At 43.3% G+C, this 16,307-nt stretch overlaps 1 protein-coding gene across 3 annotated transcripts in view; it reads right to left on the bottom strand.

Annotated features, from left to right (window-relative positions):
- Positions 1 to 16,307, bottom strand: part of evi5b (ecotropic viral integration site 5b) — a 40,122-nt gene that overhangs the window by 13,104 nt on the left and 10,711 nt on the right. For 2 of the 3 annotated variants that reach the window (XM_080033047.1, XM_080033045.1), the window contains exons 3-12: positions 7,824 to 8,013; positions 4,645 to 4,869; positions 4,390 to 4,464; positions 4,173 to 4,298; positions 3,410 to 3,553; positions 2,793 to 2,882; positions 2,403 to 2,500; positions 1,715 to 1,775; positions 1,561 to 1,614; positions 214 to 246 (exon numbers count right to left, since the gene is read on the bottom strand). In XM_080033047.1, coding sequence (XP_079889173.1) covers positions 214 to 246; positions 1,561 to 1,614; positions 1,715 to 1,775; positions 2,403 to 2,500; positions 2,793 to 2,882; positions 3,410 to 3,553; positions 4,173 to 4,298; positions 4,390 to 4,464; positions 4,645 to 4,869; positions 7,824 to 8,013 — 1,096 coding nt within the window. The remainder of the gene's footprint in view (positions 1 to 213; positions 247 to 1,560; positions 1,615 to 1,714; positions 1,776 to 2,402; positions 2,501 to 2,792; positions 2,883 to 3,409; positions 3,554 to 4,172; positions 4,299 to 4,389; positions 4,465 to 4,644; positions 4,870 to 7,823; positions 8,014 to 16,307) is intronic. The other variant, XM_080033046.1, reaches the window with a different exon arrangement.

Genomic DNA, 16,307 nt, shown 5'->3' with positions numbered 1-16,307 from the left:
GTGGTATTCCATGCACTTATTCAACACTGTAATCACTTATCATCATCTGGTTTAGTTAGTAATTCAGAGAATCATTAGAGTTCATTAGCTTGTGCAATATTCCGGTGTCCTTCATTGTACTAATCATAAGCATGCAACTATAAAGACAAAGACAGAAGAAGAAGAAGAAACATAAATAATAAGGACGAGGGTAAAGAGAAAATGAGGATATACCTGGATCAATCTATCTGCCAAGGAAGCACTTTCCTACAAAACAGAAATATCAACGAGAGACAGCAGAGAGAGAGAGACAATCCACACAGTTTAAAGCACACACACGAACAATTGATTGTTTTAAAGAAGAAGTGCAATGTTCATTTCCCCCTCCGCAAATATTGCTTTGTTTCCACTGAGCGGGACAGTTCGGTACGGTACGGAAATTATGATTCTGTCTACCAATCAATGACTGCAATGTTGTGGCTTCACCCTTTTGCTACCCCAACAAAAGGGTGACAAAAATAGGTGCGGCTCGGTTCACTTATTTTGTTACCCTTCCCAACGTTTGACAGTGAAAAACCCAAAGTAGGGTGTGCCGAGCTCAGCCGAACTGAACCGCACTGCTCAGTGGAAACGAGGCTTATGTGTTTACAGTCTGCAGAATGATGGGAACATTCAGGGACTAGAAAAAGGAACATTGCATTCAGCTGTGGGTGAAATGGGTGCAAATAGGCTGGTGACAAAGTGAAGAATGGAGGTGGTGACAGGTTTCAGACAGACAAAAGCACAGGACAGCTTTAGTTAGCAGGGAGAGAATGAAGCATTGGTGCAGCAATGTTAAGGAGCTGTGAGTTGTTTAACTGAACACAAACTCAGGGGTTTTGTGATGTGGTTCATCCTAACAGTTTGAGTTAGTCAGAGTTAGAAGGATCCTGGGACGTACGTGAAAGAGACACACCAGAGAGCAGCAGCCTCCAGATGGGTTTAAATAAAAGACCTAATTAAACCACAGTGTTCCTCCCTGCAGGCAAACGCAGTCTAGCGCACAGTACACCCCCGCTAACCTCATGCATGGTGCCTTTCAATGGCAGCAATAATGCCCATTCGGAGATACAAAAAAGGTGCAGAAAGATACAATCGGTGCAACTTGGCATGCGGTGCTTTGTATCAACTTGGACAGCATCGAGCAGCCACTTCCACATTCCAAAACAAGCTAGTTGGGGTCTCTGCTTCAGTTGGTGTTGTCTGGTGAATTAGGAAAATTCACTACACAGTGGCTATTCCAGCCAAACAGACAGACAGTCACCATGACAACTGAAAGTCCAAACCTGACGCCTGTTTTCTGATAGTAACTTAATGTACAATCAGAAAAAAAAATGAACCATACCGTCCCATTCAACCAGTCATGGTTCATGGTGTAACACAGCCTGGTTAGTTAAAGACATGGCTCCGTGGTTAGGAGGCGACGCTTGTTGTATGAGCATACACAGCTGGATGGGTTAATGTAATGTTGATGAGCAGAGGAGCAGTGTGTGTGTGTGTGTGTGGTGACAGAGCACCTGTGACAAACACAGACGCACTCACTTTCTCTAGCGTGTCTATCCTCTGCTTCAGGAGCCTGTTCTCTGTCCGTAGCCGCTGCAAAACCACAAAACAAACAATCACATCAAACTAAATCCGCATAGAGGAGCCTTTGGGAGATTTCATCAAACACTTGTTATAATCACCACACACACACCTTGATCTCCACCTGCTCCTCCATCTCTTTAGATTTGATTGTAGTGTATTCTTTCTCCAACCTGAAGAAGAAAGACAATCACAGTCAATCGGTGAAGACAAGAATATTATTGCCGCAAAATAAATGAACAGGGAATGAAAATACGTGAAATTGATTGTTTTCACACAACCCATCGCAAACAGAAGAAAACAAGGGAATGCTCTAATTTACAGGGTTGTAATTTTGTTATCATTTCCAAGAAAGGTCTTGGACAGGGTTAGAGGGTCAACTTTGTAGTAATATGGGAAAAAAAAAATACTTAAGTGCAGAGAGAGGCTTGCTTGAATACGAAATTTGCTTACTGAAAAAAATGTAACTCAACACATATACATATGAGTTTTCAAAAATATTTACTTACAGTTAAAATATAGCTTTCCTTTAAAAATAGGAAATATTTTCTCTGTAATTAACACCAAGTTACATACTGTAGACATTTCTGGTAAACTACCTGATAGATGTATACTATGAAGTAACCAATACAGAATATTCTTAGTTTTCCAATTTTGAAATAATTATAACAAGCACCATTTTTTGAGACAAAAGACTGAGGGATCCGTGAGCAATAACTGATGGTTTGAAGTGAGATGCACCTACCAAAATGAATCAACTAAATGAGAGGGTGTTGGGGAGGTGAGCCAGTGGTGCTTACTTTTTCATCTTCTTGCTGTTGTATTTGACTTGACACGCAGCCTGGATGACCTTATCTGGCCCACTGTCCAGCTGGTGTGGAATCACCCTCTGAAAGTGCTGGAGCACAGCAGGAGAACACAGGCAGGATAAGTGCCACACACAGACACAGACAAACAGATCGACACAGACAGACACAGACAGACACCCATCTCCTAACTGAGTCAGCTGTTTGTCTGACCTCAAAAGCACTCCATCCAAAACAAATCTTCAGGTAAGTATCAATTATATGTGGGTGTGGTTGTGGTGGCAGTTCCTCCCTTGAGGGTACTAACTAGACATTTCACAGCAGATATCTGAGCTGCTTGGATGACGAGGTTACAGTGGTTATGAAGAGGTTACAGTGTTCTACCTGTAACATTCCCTCCATGTCCATCTGAATGAGTTCTGTCTGGTTCATCTGGAGGATGGCGATCCCCACACGGAACACTATCTCCAGGCCCTGCAGACACAGATCAGCAGTATCACTGAGGAGTCGTGTTTGGAAAGAGAAAATAATGTTCAACATGCTGTGAAATGTGTGGAGAGTGGATTGAGAGTTCATTTGAAGATGTTCTTTTGTGTTGAAACAACTCACTGTACCCTTTAAATGTGGACTGTAGTGTTCTGTGTTTTCTCCAACAGATGGCGCTAATGGAAAACCTTTCCATGACAGTTCATCTGTATCGTTATATGTGGTGTTTTTCTTAAAGCAGTAGAAGAAATGTTAACCTTACATCTTGCAAGTAAAAATAATTTACTGTGCCTTTTCTCAGATGTCACATTGCCATTCTTACTGACACAGTGACAGGCAGTAAGTGCAGAACACTAGGATCCTTTTCAACTATTACATCCCAAACATTCAAGTCCAGAAAGTACTTTTTCTGAAGTGAACACAAGTGTCAAGTGCAAGCCTAATTAATAAATAGAATAACAAATATTCAAATTCATTGTAGACAGAGCATATCATTTATTGGCTTTTGAACTGACCTCAGACATGAAGATGTCAAAGATCCTTGTGGCGACGGGCAGTGGGAAGGACGTGAGGAAGATGGTGAGGAACCAAGAGGACGCGTACATGGAGGTGTGAAAGCTCTGAGCCTGGAAATGCACATGCAGCTCCGGGAGTTGCTCCTGTCAAGCAAACATCACACTGATTGTTACCACCGTAACCCTACTGTATGTGACTAGACTTTGACAGACATTCATCATCCCCCGCAGCAGTCTACCAAGTAGTGCTCGACGGATATGGGGTTTTTCCCATTAATCCATAAGGATGTTTAGAAATCAGGTCGGCCGATATATCATTCTGATATCACAATGTTAATGTTTTGTTTTGCATATGATAAAATACAACATTGTAATTATAATCATGATACAATGGAACTTAAATTACATTTATTAAATATATGTAGAACCAGAAATCTATTTAAAAATAAAGATGTGCATTGTCTATTGCACTTGTCCTTCCCTGGTGTTGGCTCTGTAAAATATTGCCATAAGGGACTTCTGGATTTTTGTACAGCTGTCTGTAATTAATTAAAAAATAAAATAAATGCAAGGTAAATAATTGGGTTAAAACTTTAAAAAGCGCTAACATTGCTCCTTAGCAGCAACACTGATGAGGCTGTCTGCAGTGTCAGCTGACGTTACTTAAAAAAAAATATTTAAACTGCCTCATGAGCCCAGATATTGGCCTTGAAATGCCATTAATCAACCTAATCATCTTTACTACCAAGTATTAAGTGTTCACCTGGATCATAGACTCAAACTGGTACATGCAGAGTCCCAGCTCAGCCATACTAGGTTTGAAGAGCTCTCGTAATCGGTAGTCCTGCATCAACTTCACAAACACACAGAACGCCTCCTCTTCTGGCATCTAGAAAAATGACAGGATGAAATCAAATCTCAAATCTGCGTCTCTTATTTCCTTCAAACATACTTGTGTGTGGTGAAGATGGCAATCTTACCTGCATGAGTAGCAGTCCTACAATGAATGCGCTCCCTTGACAGTAGCCAACCTCCCGGTCAACCAGAGAATATGCCTGAGGTGACAGTGATTAGCGTTGGATGAGTTTGAGTAATGTTCAAAGCTGTGCATATGTTCATTGTGGATTTACTTGTTGTAGACCTGAAACTACTCTCAAAGCCAAATACTTGTCTGCGTTATCTGCACACAGGATAATCAGTCCATCTGCATACCAGCAGGTTCCTCCAACACTTACCTTCATGACGTTGAAGAGCACTTCCTGGCCCGAGCAGTCTTTCTCCTTGAAGAAATCGTGTTCGGGATAAGTGCGGGCGATGTCCCTGCGAATCAGCCTCTCGCAGGGTGACGTCATCTTCAGGAGTTCTGAGTACTGGTCCTTGATGGGCATATTCTGGGCGTTGCACAACAGCTGCCACACTATTGCCCGAAAGTGGTGAGGGATCCCATTTCTGACTAGATCCTGTGGAAAAGAGACAACAACGGATACTTAGTAAAATAGACATTGTATATACAAAACATTTGTATTTTAGATCGCCTTTTACACTGCCTGTGAACCCCGGCAATATCCCGGCTTTTTTCCACCTCGCTCTACAGTGTAAATGAGACATAGATGGAAAAAAGGCGTAGCAAATCGTTCCAGCAATTGTACTATGTCTGTGGTAGGAAGATTACCGCAACATTCTTGGATGGCTCCTCGTTTAAAAGGGCCAACCTGCACTGCAGTGATGGAACAGTGACGAGTGACACATGTTGCTAAAAGTCTGCAACTGGGGGAGCAGCCCAAGACAACAAGACAACAAGTAGTAACAATAATGGAGATGAAGAAAGAAAAGTAAAAAAGTGTTTTATAAGCCTGGGACCGGTGCGGTGCTGTTATACGTCACACTTGAAGCATGGCGTCAGCGATGCTAGTTACACTGTTGCCTCACACGACCCTCTTTCACGCCGTGTTAATGCACACACTGATCTGCCAATATGCCAGATTTGCTTTCTCCAGTGTAAATGACGTCTCTGAGCCCCTGAAAATCTAAATTTGATGAATTATTATTATGTAAATGCACAGAGTTGGCATATTGGCGGATGTAGTTCCGTCAATACACAGGAATCTCTGTGTAAAAAGGCGTTAAAGACATTCATTAAGAATGGGGGTATTTTAAATTATGAAAACTAACAGGGAAAACAATTTATTTTCCAACATAATACAGCATTAGGTATGCTTTATGTTATAGAATTTATTTTCCCATTTTAGCACAGGATGCATCTCCAAATAATACAATTTCCACTCTGCCAAATGTGATGTCGTCAATGAAGCAATTTTGACTGATTTGTTTCCATAGAATACTGCTGATACAATTTAATTAAGCAATTTCCTGTGCTGACAGGGAACACTGGTCTTTCCTGCTGTCATGGCCGTGTGTGTGTGTGTGTGTTTGTGTGTGAGAGAGTGTGAGTGTGTGAGTGTGAGTGTGTGTGTGTGTGAGAGAGAGAGAGAGTGAGAGCGTGAGTGCGTGAGTGTGTGTGCGAGTGTGAGTGTGTGCGAGTGTGTGTGTGTGTGCATCTGTTGAGTCCAGAGTGCATCTGGAGCAGAGGTCCACCCCCACACAGGCCTTCAGCAGGGGATCCCCTCTCCCCTCACAGGGTTTGGACTAGACAAACCAAGCTTTGTACTGGAACAATGCAGCGCCTCATATCTTCCCTGTGTGTGAGCAAATGCTGCTTTAACCACCCCTTTCTATTCCCAGTATTGCTTGGTGTCAGGCTCAATCATAGATATATTTTTTTGTAATTATCTGTGTTTCTCTGTGCATTTTTGTTGTATGTGGTGCAGGAATTATCTCAACATCACACTTACATTTGACCAGATTCCAAATCTATACAATTATCTCAGTGTATAAAGCATTGGCAACATCAGGGGGGTTTTGCTGACTAAGACAGAAAAGTCTGGGTTCCTTCCTTAATACAACAGACACAGTGCTTGTGTTTAAGTCAAGGGGAAGAGACCAGTTTTGTTTGGGCCTCAGCCGGTATGATTAATATCCCAGGCAGCTGGCAACCATCTGGTCATTACTACTTCTGTTAAATAACATAGCACCACCCATGCACGGTCACAGGTCCTTTATTGCACTTCCTCATTTACACACTCAACAGCATCTCCATTTGCAAACTTTTCCACCAGTACATTTGTAGTTTAAGTCAAACCGTCATTGGTTAGTGGTGACTGGGCCGACGCTCATTACAAGACCACAGAGAGTAACCGTAGAAACCAGCATTCTAAAATTAGCTTTGAATGTCAAGAACTAAAATAACAAGTGAAAGGACAACGCCACAGGGTCACCTACAAAGATAGCTTTGAAATTATTTCTGGAGCGAGTAAACATTCAAGCAGATAAGGTGAATGTAGTATTCGGACCGGAGTGTGAAACAAAGGCCTGTGAAACACATATGAATCACAAAAGAGACCATGTGACCTAGATTTAAAGGGAGAGTTAAGTATTTTTGAAGTAGGGTTGTACAGGTGAAACTCATTATTAGAATATCATGGAAAAGCTCTTTTTGTTTAACTTTTCAGGATTCCGGCTTACAGCTCATGAAAATCAAAAATCCAGTATCTCAATATTAGAATATTCCATTAAGAATATTATTATATTATCAAAAAATAATTATAATACAGAAATGTTGCACCTTTGATCAGTATTTTCATTCATCTACTATGTACTTGGTCTGGGATCTTATTTTGCATGGATTATTGCATTAATGCGGCATGGCATGGCGACGATAAGTCTGTGGTACTACTGAGTGTGTTATGGAAGCCCAGGTTGCTTTGATAGTGGCCTTCAGCTCATCTGTATTGTTGGGTCTGGTGTGTCTCTTCTGCCTCTTGACAATACTCCATAGATTATCTATGGAGTTCAGGTCAGGAGAGTTGTCTGGCGATTCAAGTACAATAATACCATGGTCAGTCAACCAGTTACTAGTGGTTTCTGGCACTCTGGACAGGTGCCAAATCTTGCTGGAAAAGGACATTTTCATCTCCATAAAGCTTGTCAGCAGACAGAAGCATGAAGTGCTCTAAAATCTTCTGTGAAGACCACTGTCTATGAGTGTGTATAATTTGTATGCAATTTGATACATTATTTGAGCGGAGAATGTTGTGTTATGGAGATTTGAGGAGGGGTTCATTTGGATGTTTGTTTTTTACCTTAAAGAGAAAAAAACAATGAGTATATTTGATTAAAAAAAAAAGTTTGTCTAAAAAGTTAATGTATAAAATGACAGCTGCATGATCTCCATAACTTCATCGGCAGGAGGGGTAAAATGTGTGTCAGTAAGCTCTTAATGCAGTAGTGTTTCAGTTAAGCTCTTAAGCGGGTCTGCTTGGCATGTCAGTTCAGTCATGTCCAGTGCTCCTCTCACCTTAAGCTGCTTCTCCTTCTTCTTGCGCACGTCCTCCCACTCGTTGACGATGCGTCCCCAGAGGATCCAGCTGTCCTCCTCCAGATGGGACAGGTTAGAGGAGGCTGAGGAGCTGGACACCAGGGACGAGCCACTGTTTCTCCTGGAGCCGTTCATAGAGCGCAGGGACTTACTGTCTGTCTCCAGCAGCCTGCAGTGGAGGCAAGAGGGTAGGATGAGATGTTAACATTCAGTGTGTTTACATGCAGACTCATAATCGGATAACTAAACGAATAAGACCTCAACAGGACTTTTAACCTGCATGTAAACACCTTTATCCGATCTACTTCGGACACAAATCGGCACAATAACGGACAAGAGAAGTCGGATAAGAACACCTAGATAATTCGTTCATTGTCGGCTTTCTCTCTGCATGTATACAGGGATCGGACATCGCATATCGGACTTCTCGTTCTGTGCTTGTGTGCCTGCGCGTGATAGGCTACACCATGGGTTATTGACGGAAGAGAAGCGGACGTGGTTCTAAAACCACTTGTTGAAAGCATGGTTGAAAGGGCTACAGCGCCACCTAGCATAGTGGAGACAGCCATGCATCGGACATTTATCCGATTTCTGAAAGGCCATGTATACTCAGACAAGTGACACGGTCCGTTCGAGTGTCTTGTTCGATATATGTGATAATCCAATCTAGTTGTGCCATGTAACCGCACTGAGTGTTATTATGTCCACTATCCACTACTGAAATGCATCGTTTTTCTAAATAATTTTTTGTCACTTTTCATGGTTTTTCAACATCCACCTCCAAATTTTCAAAAAAACATGTGTTCAAAATAGGGATTGGCATTTGCAGTCATTTCAATATTGGAATATTCTCATTACCCTATGAACGAGTAACGATTACTCTAAAAAAAAAACATTTTATTTTAAAGAAACAAGAGGTCCGTGTCCTACTGGAAACACAAGTTAGTAAATAGTCTGCTTTGTTTTCTGTGGTGTGCTGCTCATGAGCACTGTTTGTCTGTAGGACAGCAATCTTCAAATCCAAGTTATGAATGAAATGACAAGTGATGGTAATATACACCTCCGTGGTGAGAGCTGTCCACGAGTCTGTAGTATACTTAATGGAAGCATATCTCCTACTAAACTAAACATTTTGCATTTGGACATGCTAATCTGGGCTCTGCTATCATCACAACGGCGTGTGCTAACGGGGCTAGCAAGTGATGTGATGCAAGAGTCAGACCACTGTTTACAGTAGTAAACAATAGTAAGGCGCGAGTAGTGAAACATTACTCGAGTAATGACGTCAACAACGAGTACTTGCATTCTCAAGTTCTCGTATCCCATCCCTATTTCTAAACCCCCAGTCAGAGGTATCTCCCCTTATGATGCAATAAGGGGAGAAGCCACACACCCCTAATCACCAATCTTACCTATCTCCACCTGTAAAAAGCACACCTCCAGATACCCATGAATCTGACTGGCAGTAGATTCAAACTGGCGGTTATATTGGAGGGCCAATCAGAGCAGACTGGGATTTTTGGAAGGCGGAGGTTAAAGAGACAGTTTCAGACAGAGGCTGAAAAGAGGAGATTCAGCAATTGCACTGTGAGAAATATAAAATGTTTTTTTGGACACTACACCATCAAAAAAGTTTAAAGGTGAAAATGAGCATAGTACGGGACATTTACCGGCATGAAACACTACAAAAGGTCTGTTAAAAAAAAAGCAAGAATGAATTCAATCGAGGCCAGTGAAATATTTCCTGATTCATTATGAGCAGCATTTGAAGCGCATTGCTGGAGATGAAAAGCTCAATGCCATTGGTTTACCAGCAGGTTTATCTTGCACTGTATCACTCTTATCAGGTGGTCACTCCAGTTTCTGACAGAGTGAGCTGAACAAGGATCAGCAGTCTGCCCAGAGGAAAAGAAGCTGCTACTCCCAACCTGTGCACTACAGAAGAGCTCACGACACACACACACACACACAAAGGCTCAGAAACCTGATCTCGGAAAAAAAAAAGGCCTGGGCCTCTGCTGGAGCCTGTGTCGTCACTGAGGGTGGCTGCTCCAGGAATGGCTGGGGTTACAGACACATTTGGGTCGAGTGAAATGGACGACCAGAAAGACAAGCCAGCACCAGAGCGTCTTCACTTGCGTTCAGCGGCGGACACCGAGCTAAAGAAGTGAATACGAGGAACATCTTGGAGCTGGACACTGGACAGGACTGGCCAGTTTTTCTCAAAACATTTCACAAACGGTCATGAACACTGCAGTAGCGGGCTGTGTTGACACGTACCTCAACATACATTGCACCTTTGCTAATAATTCACCAGTAGTCAAACACAAGTCTGAAGCTTTACAAAAACAAAATACCAATAAAACTACAGAGAACTCTTTTTCAAACAATATTTGCAGCAATAGAAAATATTTACTATTCTTACATTACATTTTGAGTTAAGGCAAAAAATCCAAAAGATTAGAGATACTTTTCCTTACAAGTGTTTGACAGTTACAACGCCTCAACTTTAATTTGCAGTTCATCAAAGCAGGAATCGTAGAATACCAAACACCTTACCAAGATAAATTCATGATGTACTCCACATTTCTCCGGGTTTCTAGGAATTCTGGAGCAAAGTCATGTCTGAATTACGAATTCTAGCTGTCACTGTGAGACTTCCTCGCCTGTGTGTGCTGCAATTGAACAAATGCTGGTGCCTTTTATCTGCTCTGTAGGGTACAAAGGCCTCACCAACACAAGTTAAACAAGTGCAGGATGCATGACAGTATCTGCAGTAGAGCTGGGTGCGATCCAATTTTTGATCCCTTTAAACCTTCCCCATTTTCTACCCGGTAGACGTACTACCGTGGCAATAACTAGTACTACTTCAACTGTAGCCCGTTTGTTTTAGTTTATGGCCTAACACTACATTTTACAAGATTACATAGAACTAATCATGATGCAGTTACCTTCACCAAATACACATTTTTTTACTGGACAGCGCTTGAACACATCACAATGTAGCTCAATAAAACCCAGGGAGAGGAAACAGACAAAAGTACTGCATTTACATGTAAATGATTTGAAGCAGCATTCTTCTATTTTAGATGCTATACACACAATTAATTTATTCGTAAATGCTCCGCACATGTCACAGCAGATTCTTTCATGACGGTAATAAAAGGAATACAGTTGCTATCATTAAAAAAGCCAGGATATGGTATTACCGGCCAACCCTAATCTTTAGTATACATGAATACTTAAGTCCACTCCTGTCGTTGTAGCTGTCTTGTAAACACTTAGGTAAGCATCAGTATTTGGCTACAGGGAGGCTAAGAAAGGAGAAAGAGCACTGTCAGTCAGAAGAAGAAGCGTCATGTCAAAGGGCCCAGCTCTGTGTTAGGATGGAGACAGGGGTTAAAAGGGTAGATCCACTATTTAGCCCCAAGACTACAGAGCTTCAAGGAAGGACATTAGAAAACTTAACATGTCCATGCTTAGGTTTGATCTCCCCTAATGAAGGAAATACATCAAATCAAGTGTCCCTTGGCTTTCTGGAGCAGTGCCTGTTGTGGGTGTATCAATGAGTCACCAACCTCTGCAATTATCCGAGCTTTGCTTCTTCACTGGAGTTAACTGTGACCACACAATTCCATGCTGACACAGACTGCACTAGCCATGGGTGTGAGAGTCACAAAGGAGGAAGAATGAACTAAGTTGGCTATAGAGGGGGGGTTGTGTCATTCTTGGGAGAAGAGAACTGTACAACAAAGCTATATTGTAGGCTAATACAGAATCAGTTGTCTGCTGGTACATTCTGGTGATGGGTTTCATGCTTGAGTGTTCCTACATGCTGACACTGTAGTCCTCTTCTCACAACATAATCTAACGGTATACGGCTGTGTGGAGCAGCAAAATGTGCATACATGGACCACAAGACTGGTGCAGACCGGTGCGGGCATTGATGAAACTGCGCAGCTGCTGACCCTTGTTGTGGACACTTGCGGGCGCCTTCATGCCGAAAGTATGCAGAATGTAGTAGAATTCACCCGCCATTGTTGTTTAGAAAAAGCAGCTGATATGCTACATGTATACGTCACACCTGACGCTGCTTACACTTTTGCGTCCCTGGAAGCCCTCTGTCATTGAGGGATGTGGACCGCTGTGTAAATTGGCACACTGATGCGCCAGCATGCCGGCTTTGCTTGGACCTGTGTAAATAAACAAAGCTGGCATATTGGCATAACGACGTTCTGTCATGCAGCAATCTCTGTGTAAAAGGGGCCTCTTTCTCTATCAGCTGCAGGGCTCAAACAAGATTGTAGCCTAGTGATACATCTTCAAATCGGTCAGTCCGAGTCAATACACTCAAGCTTATTTTCATCTCAAACAGCATTGAGGTTACAAAGTCCCAAAGCAGCAAATAACTGATAGCATTACGTCAAACCTGAGTCACTGACTTTGCCTTTATGTGAGGAGCACATAGTGTCAAATAGCAGACAAACCCTCAAAGAACTAAAACTTCAAATATTCCCAACCCAGTTAAACCACAGGAACACAGACTAAAAATTGCCCAGAACCCGCCAAACTAGAGGCTGCTAAATTCTCTTCCAGCGATATTTTACTCTTTGTATTCTACAGTTAGCAAGCTAGCATGTCACAACTTGTTGGACCTCACTCTCTTGTGCCTGTGTGTGGTTGAGTGTATTTCAAGAGGGGGATGGTGGGGGTGCACAGAATGATTCTAGGCAGTCAGAGGATTGCAAAACATGTAAAGGCCAGGACACACCAGCCCGATAATCGCCGTCGTCAAAAAAAATGGAGTCGGCCGTTTCAGGAAGCTCCAGCTTCCCGTCGCTGCTAAAGAACACACCGAGACGACTGTTTATTTTCCGTACGCTCGCGGGACGTAATGTCTCCACAACAGCAGGCGGCGCTAATCTGTATTGTGGCCCGAAAAAATACAAAAGCCGGAAATGATTGGACATCTCTCTAGAGCATAAACATAGATAGAAATACGTATTTATATTTATGGACCATAAGAGCACAATTTTTAGCAGAGAGTGTCGAGCATGGTGTCGAGCAGTCAACAAGGGTTGATGCATGTGAGTACTCTCAAAACGAAACGAACAAACACATTAAAACGATGGCTAGCTGTTGTTAGCTGTTTGTGCTACCCGCCTCACTTCCGGGCTTCACTGATTCGCTAGCCCTCCACCAATCAAATTGCTCCAAATGAAAGACGGTCGGCCGCCGATTGAACATGTTCAATCGGCGGCCGACAGGCTCAAAACAAGCCCGACGACCTCTACGTCGGCCGACGTCACGGCACACACCAAACAGATTCGTCTTTTTTTTTGACGACGGCGATTATCGGGCTGGTGTGTCCTGGCCTTAAGGAAGAAAAGGCAAGGACTAAGGTACAGTCTTCCCTCAGGACTTGTATTTATGACTTCATAGGGTCAGGTCAATCAGGGTCAAATGGTTATGTCCTGTGGCATCAGCTTGCTATATTCCCACTCAGTAGTTTATGTATGCTGGTATATTTAAGGGTTAACTTCCATTCTAATGAAGGTAGACGGTGATGATAGTTAAACAGCTGATTATAAGCTTGATACGTTCCACTTTTATGTTTCTGATAACAAATTTTACCTGGAACCCAGTAAAGTACATCGAATGTCCATGTACTTTATTTAATTAACCATCTGCAAGAAAAGTTTCCCTTTACAAGATATTAAGCTCAAATATGATAAGGGTAGTTTTTTATGACATATCGCTATTATGTTGGAAGAAAACTTTGTGACAGGCCATCTCACACTGTTGTACTTAAAGCTGCAGTTGAGAGTTTTTTTACTGTAATATTTGGCAAAACTGTCATAATAGCCATTCAGCTATATGTAGGTGAAGTGGTCTGAAAATATTTTTTTTATCACTTTGCTCCCCCCTGCCTCTGTGTGCTGCCCCCCAAAATTGCCACCGCTCATGTTAATTTTGACCAATCAGAGCGAGGTCAGATTCTCCGTTCTTATTGGCTGTGGGACCTTGGCAACGACGTTGATGCGTCAGTTGCGTGAGCGTTCACGACCCTAGCAGTCTGACACTAGCCTACTGTTTGGTACAAGGCTACTACGGCGGACAGCGAGTAGCAATGTCTTCACAAACGAACCCTCAATTTACCATTCCCAGGATACTAACAACTAACACCGCTAAGACAGCAAAAAAACGAGGAAAGACGAATGTTGAAAAGTTAACTGCTGAAAGGGAGACGGAGAGAGCTTGAAAAAAAGTACACCGGCCATGTCTTCTTGCCCTATCACATCAAGACCTCTCCGACCGCGACCTCGTCCCCTTCCTCTGCCTGCCGCTGGCCCCATATAGCCCTCGTCCTGTGATCAGTATTGCCAACTCAAAGCGATTTTGTCGCTATATTTAGTGACTTTTCAGCCCCCCTGGCGACTTTTTTTTCTTCAAAACAGCGACAAGCGACAAATCTAGCTTTTTTTTCTGGTGTTATTGGTGACTTTTTTCGCCAAAGCAAGTATCATCTCTTCTCAACGAGCAGCGGGAGCACTGACACGCAGCCCGCTCCTCGTGCAGCAGCCCCGAGCTGAGATGTGTATCTCCTGCTCTGACCGCAGCTGGGAGGGGCAGCTGCGCGAGGACCGGGCCGTCTGTCAGTGCTCTGTGACGGGGGACGGGCCAGGAGGCTCCCGCTGCTCGTTGAGAAGCGTTAAAAGTGATATTTGCTTCAGCGAAAAAGTCACCAATTACACCAGAAAAAAAGCTAGATTTGTCGCTTGTCGCTGTTTTGAAAAAAAAGTCGCCAGGGGGGCTGAAAAGTAGCTAAATATAGCGACAAAATCGCTAAGTTGGCAACACTGCCCGAGCAGCCCCTCCCAGCTGCGGTCAGAGCAGGAGCATATAGTAGGAGAAACACACACACCTCTCCGCTCTGTTACAATTAGTTTGCTATCTTGCCTGGCTGTTACAGCTACTTTTGTTAGGCCTACCAGCACACTTAAGGTGCGAACACACTAGGCATTGTACACGCGTAAGATTTACGTGCGTAACGCAGCTAAAATGTTGCTTGATCATTTTGTGTCAAAAATGGTTATACGCGCGTAACGTGCCTAGTCTCCCTCCCGATATTGTATTTCCCTTATCAACCATGGCTGATCAGACCCGACACAACAGCGTGCATGTCCGCACAAAAACAAGAACAACACGGCCAACAACTGTGCCAAAAGACAAACTGAACAGCACAAATAGCCTAGCATTAAAAGAGCATTGCATATTCACGGCAGCTACATAACAAACACAGTTACAGCAGCATCGGTGCACGGCGGCACAACATAAAGGCAAGTAGCCAAAATTACCCTACCTGGCTGTGACAAGGGACCGTGGCTGGCGTAGATCAACACCGGTGCTTCGCTCTACTTGTCGTGAAAGTCCCGCGGACAGTCGTCATGTTTGGGTTCATAATATGAGGCGCTAGCCGCCCGCACACAACAGGGTGAGTTAACTAATGCTATACGGCGCTAACTTTGTTTATCGGCTAAAGCACAGCCGCACATATTCACTGAATTAACCAGGAAGTCCATTCTCCTGGTTTACTTTCCCCACGTGTTCTAACCCCGAGCGGCTTCATACAGCACCGGCCGCCCGCAATACATTTTTCTCCTCGGTGTCTCTCATCAGCCTCTGTGTACAGTACACTGTTCTCCGACCCTGCCAATGTATGTGACGTCGCGGGTCAAGCTCAACGCTGATTGGCCAACGCGGCTAATCGTCTCGCGTAGGAGCAACAAAAGTTCAATTTTTTGAACTCCTCGCGTAGCTATACGCGCGTAATATATACGCACGTAATATATACGCGCGTAAACATGTTGCTTTAGCGCGAGTGAAAATGTTGCTTTAGCGCGAGTGACGCATTTACGCGCCATGTACGCGCGTAAACCAATGGTTCCCTATGGAAAAGGGGCGGATTTCATACGCGTCTGTACACGTGTAAAGTGCCTAGTGTGTTCGCACCTTTACAATGATTTTAAGCTAACATACATGGTATGTCTGTGATTAAAATGTATGCTCAATATGTACGTATGTAGTTATCATTACTAATGTTTAATCACCTCGGAATCGGATATGGTGTCTGTCAGTAACTGAATTCACATGAACGCGCGTAGCTGTCGTTCAGAGGGAGGAGCTACAGCAGGTAGAGCGTTGGGAAAACAGCCGTTGGGATCCCAACGGCTCAAATTATCAACTGCAGCTTTAAATGGGTCTTCTAACCAGTGGCAGCCTCATGTATGTTACAAATGCCTCTTTTCAACTGAGCAGCTCTGATTGGTTTGTCACGGCAATGTATGGTAAGGGACAGCCTGGCTTACGTTTCCACTGCCGACAGTACCCTTACTTGGTATAGCCGCATAAAGTCTTTGGGTCAGAGCTGCTCAATGGCACTGGCCCTTATAATCTATGTCT

The sequence above is a fragment of the Ammodytes marinus genome (genome assembly GCF_949987685.1).
Source record: "Ammodytes marinus genome assembly, chromosome: 8".
In the NCBI taxonomy this organism is placed as follows: Eukaryota; Metazoa; Chordata; class Actinopteri; order Uranoscopiformes; family Ammodytidae; genus Ammodytes; species Ammodytes marinus.
This window is presented reverse-complemented; position numbering and strand designations above follow the sequence as displayed.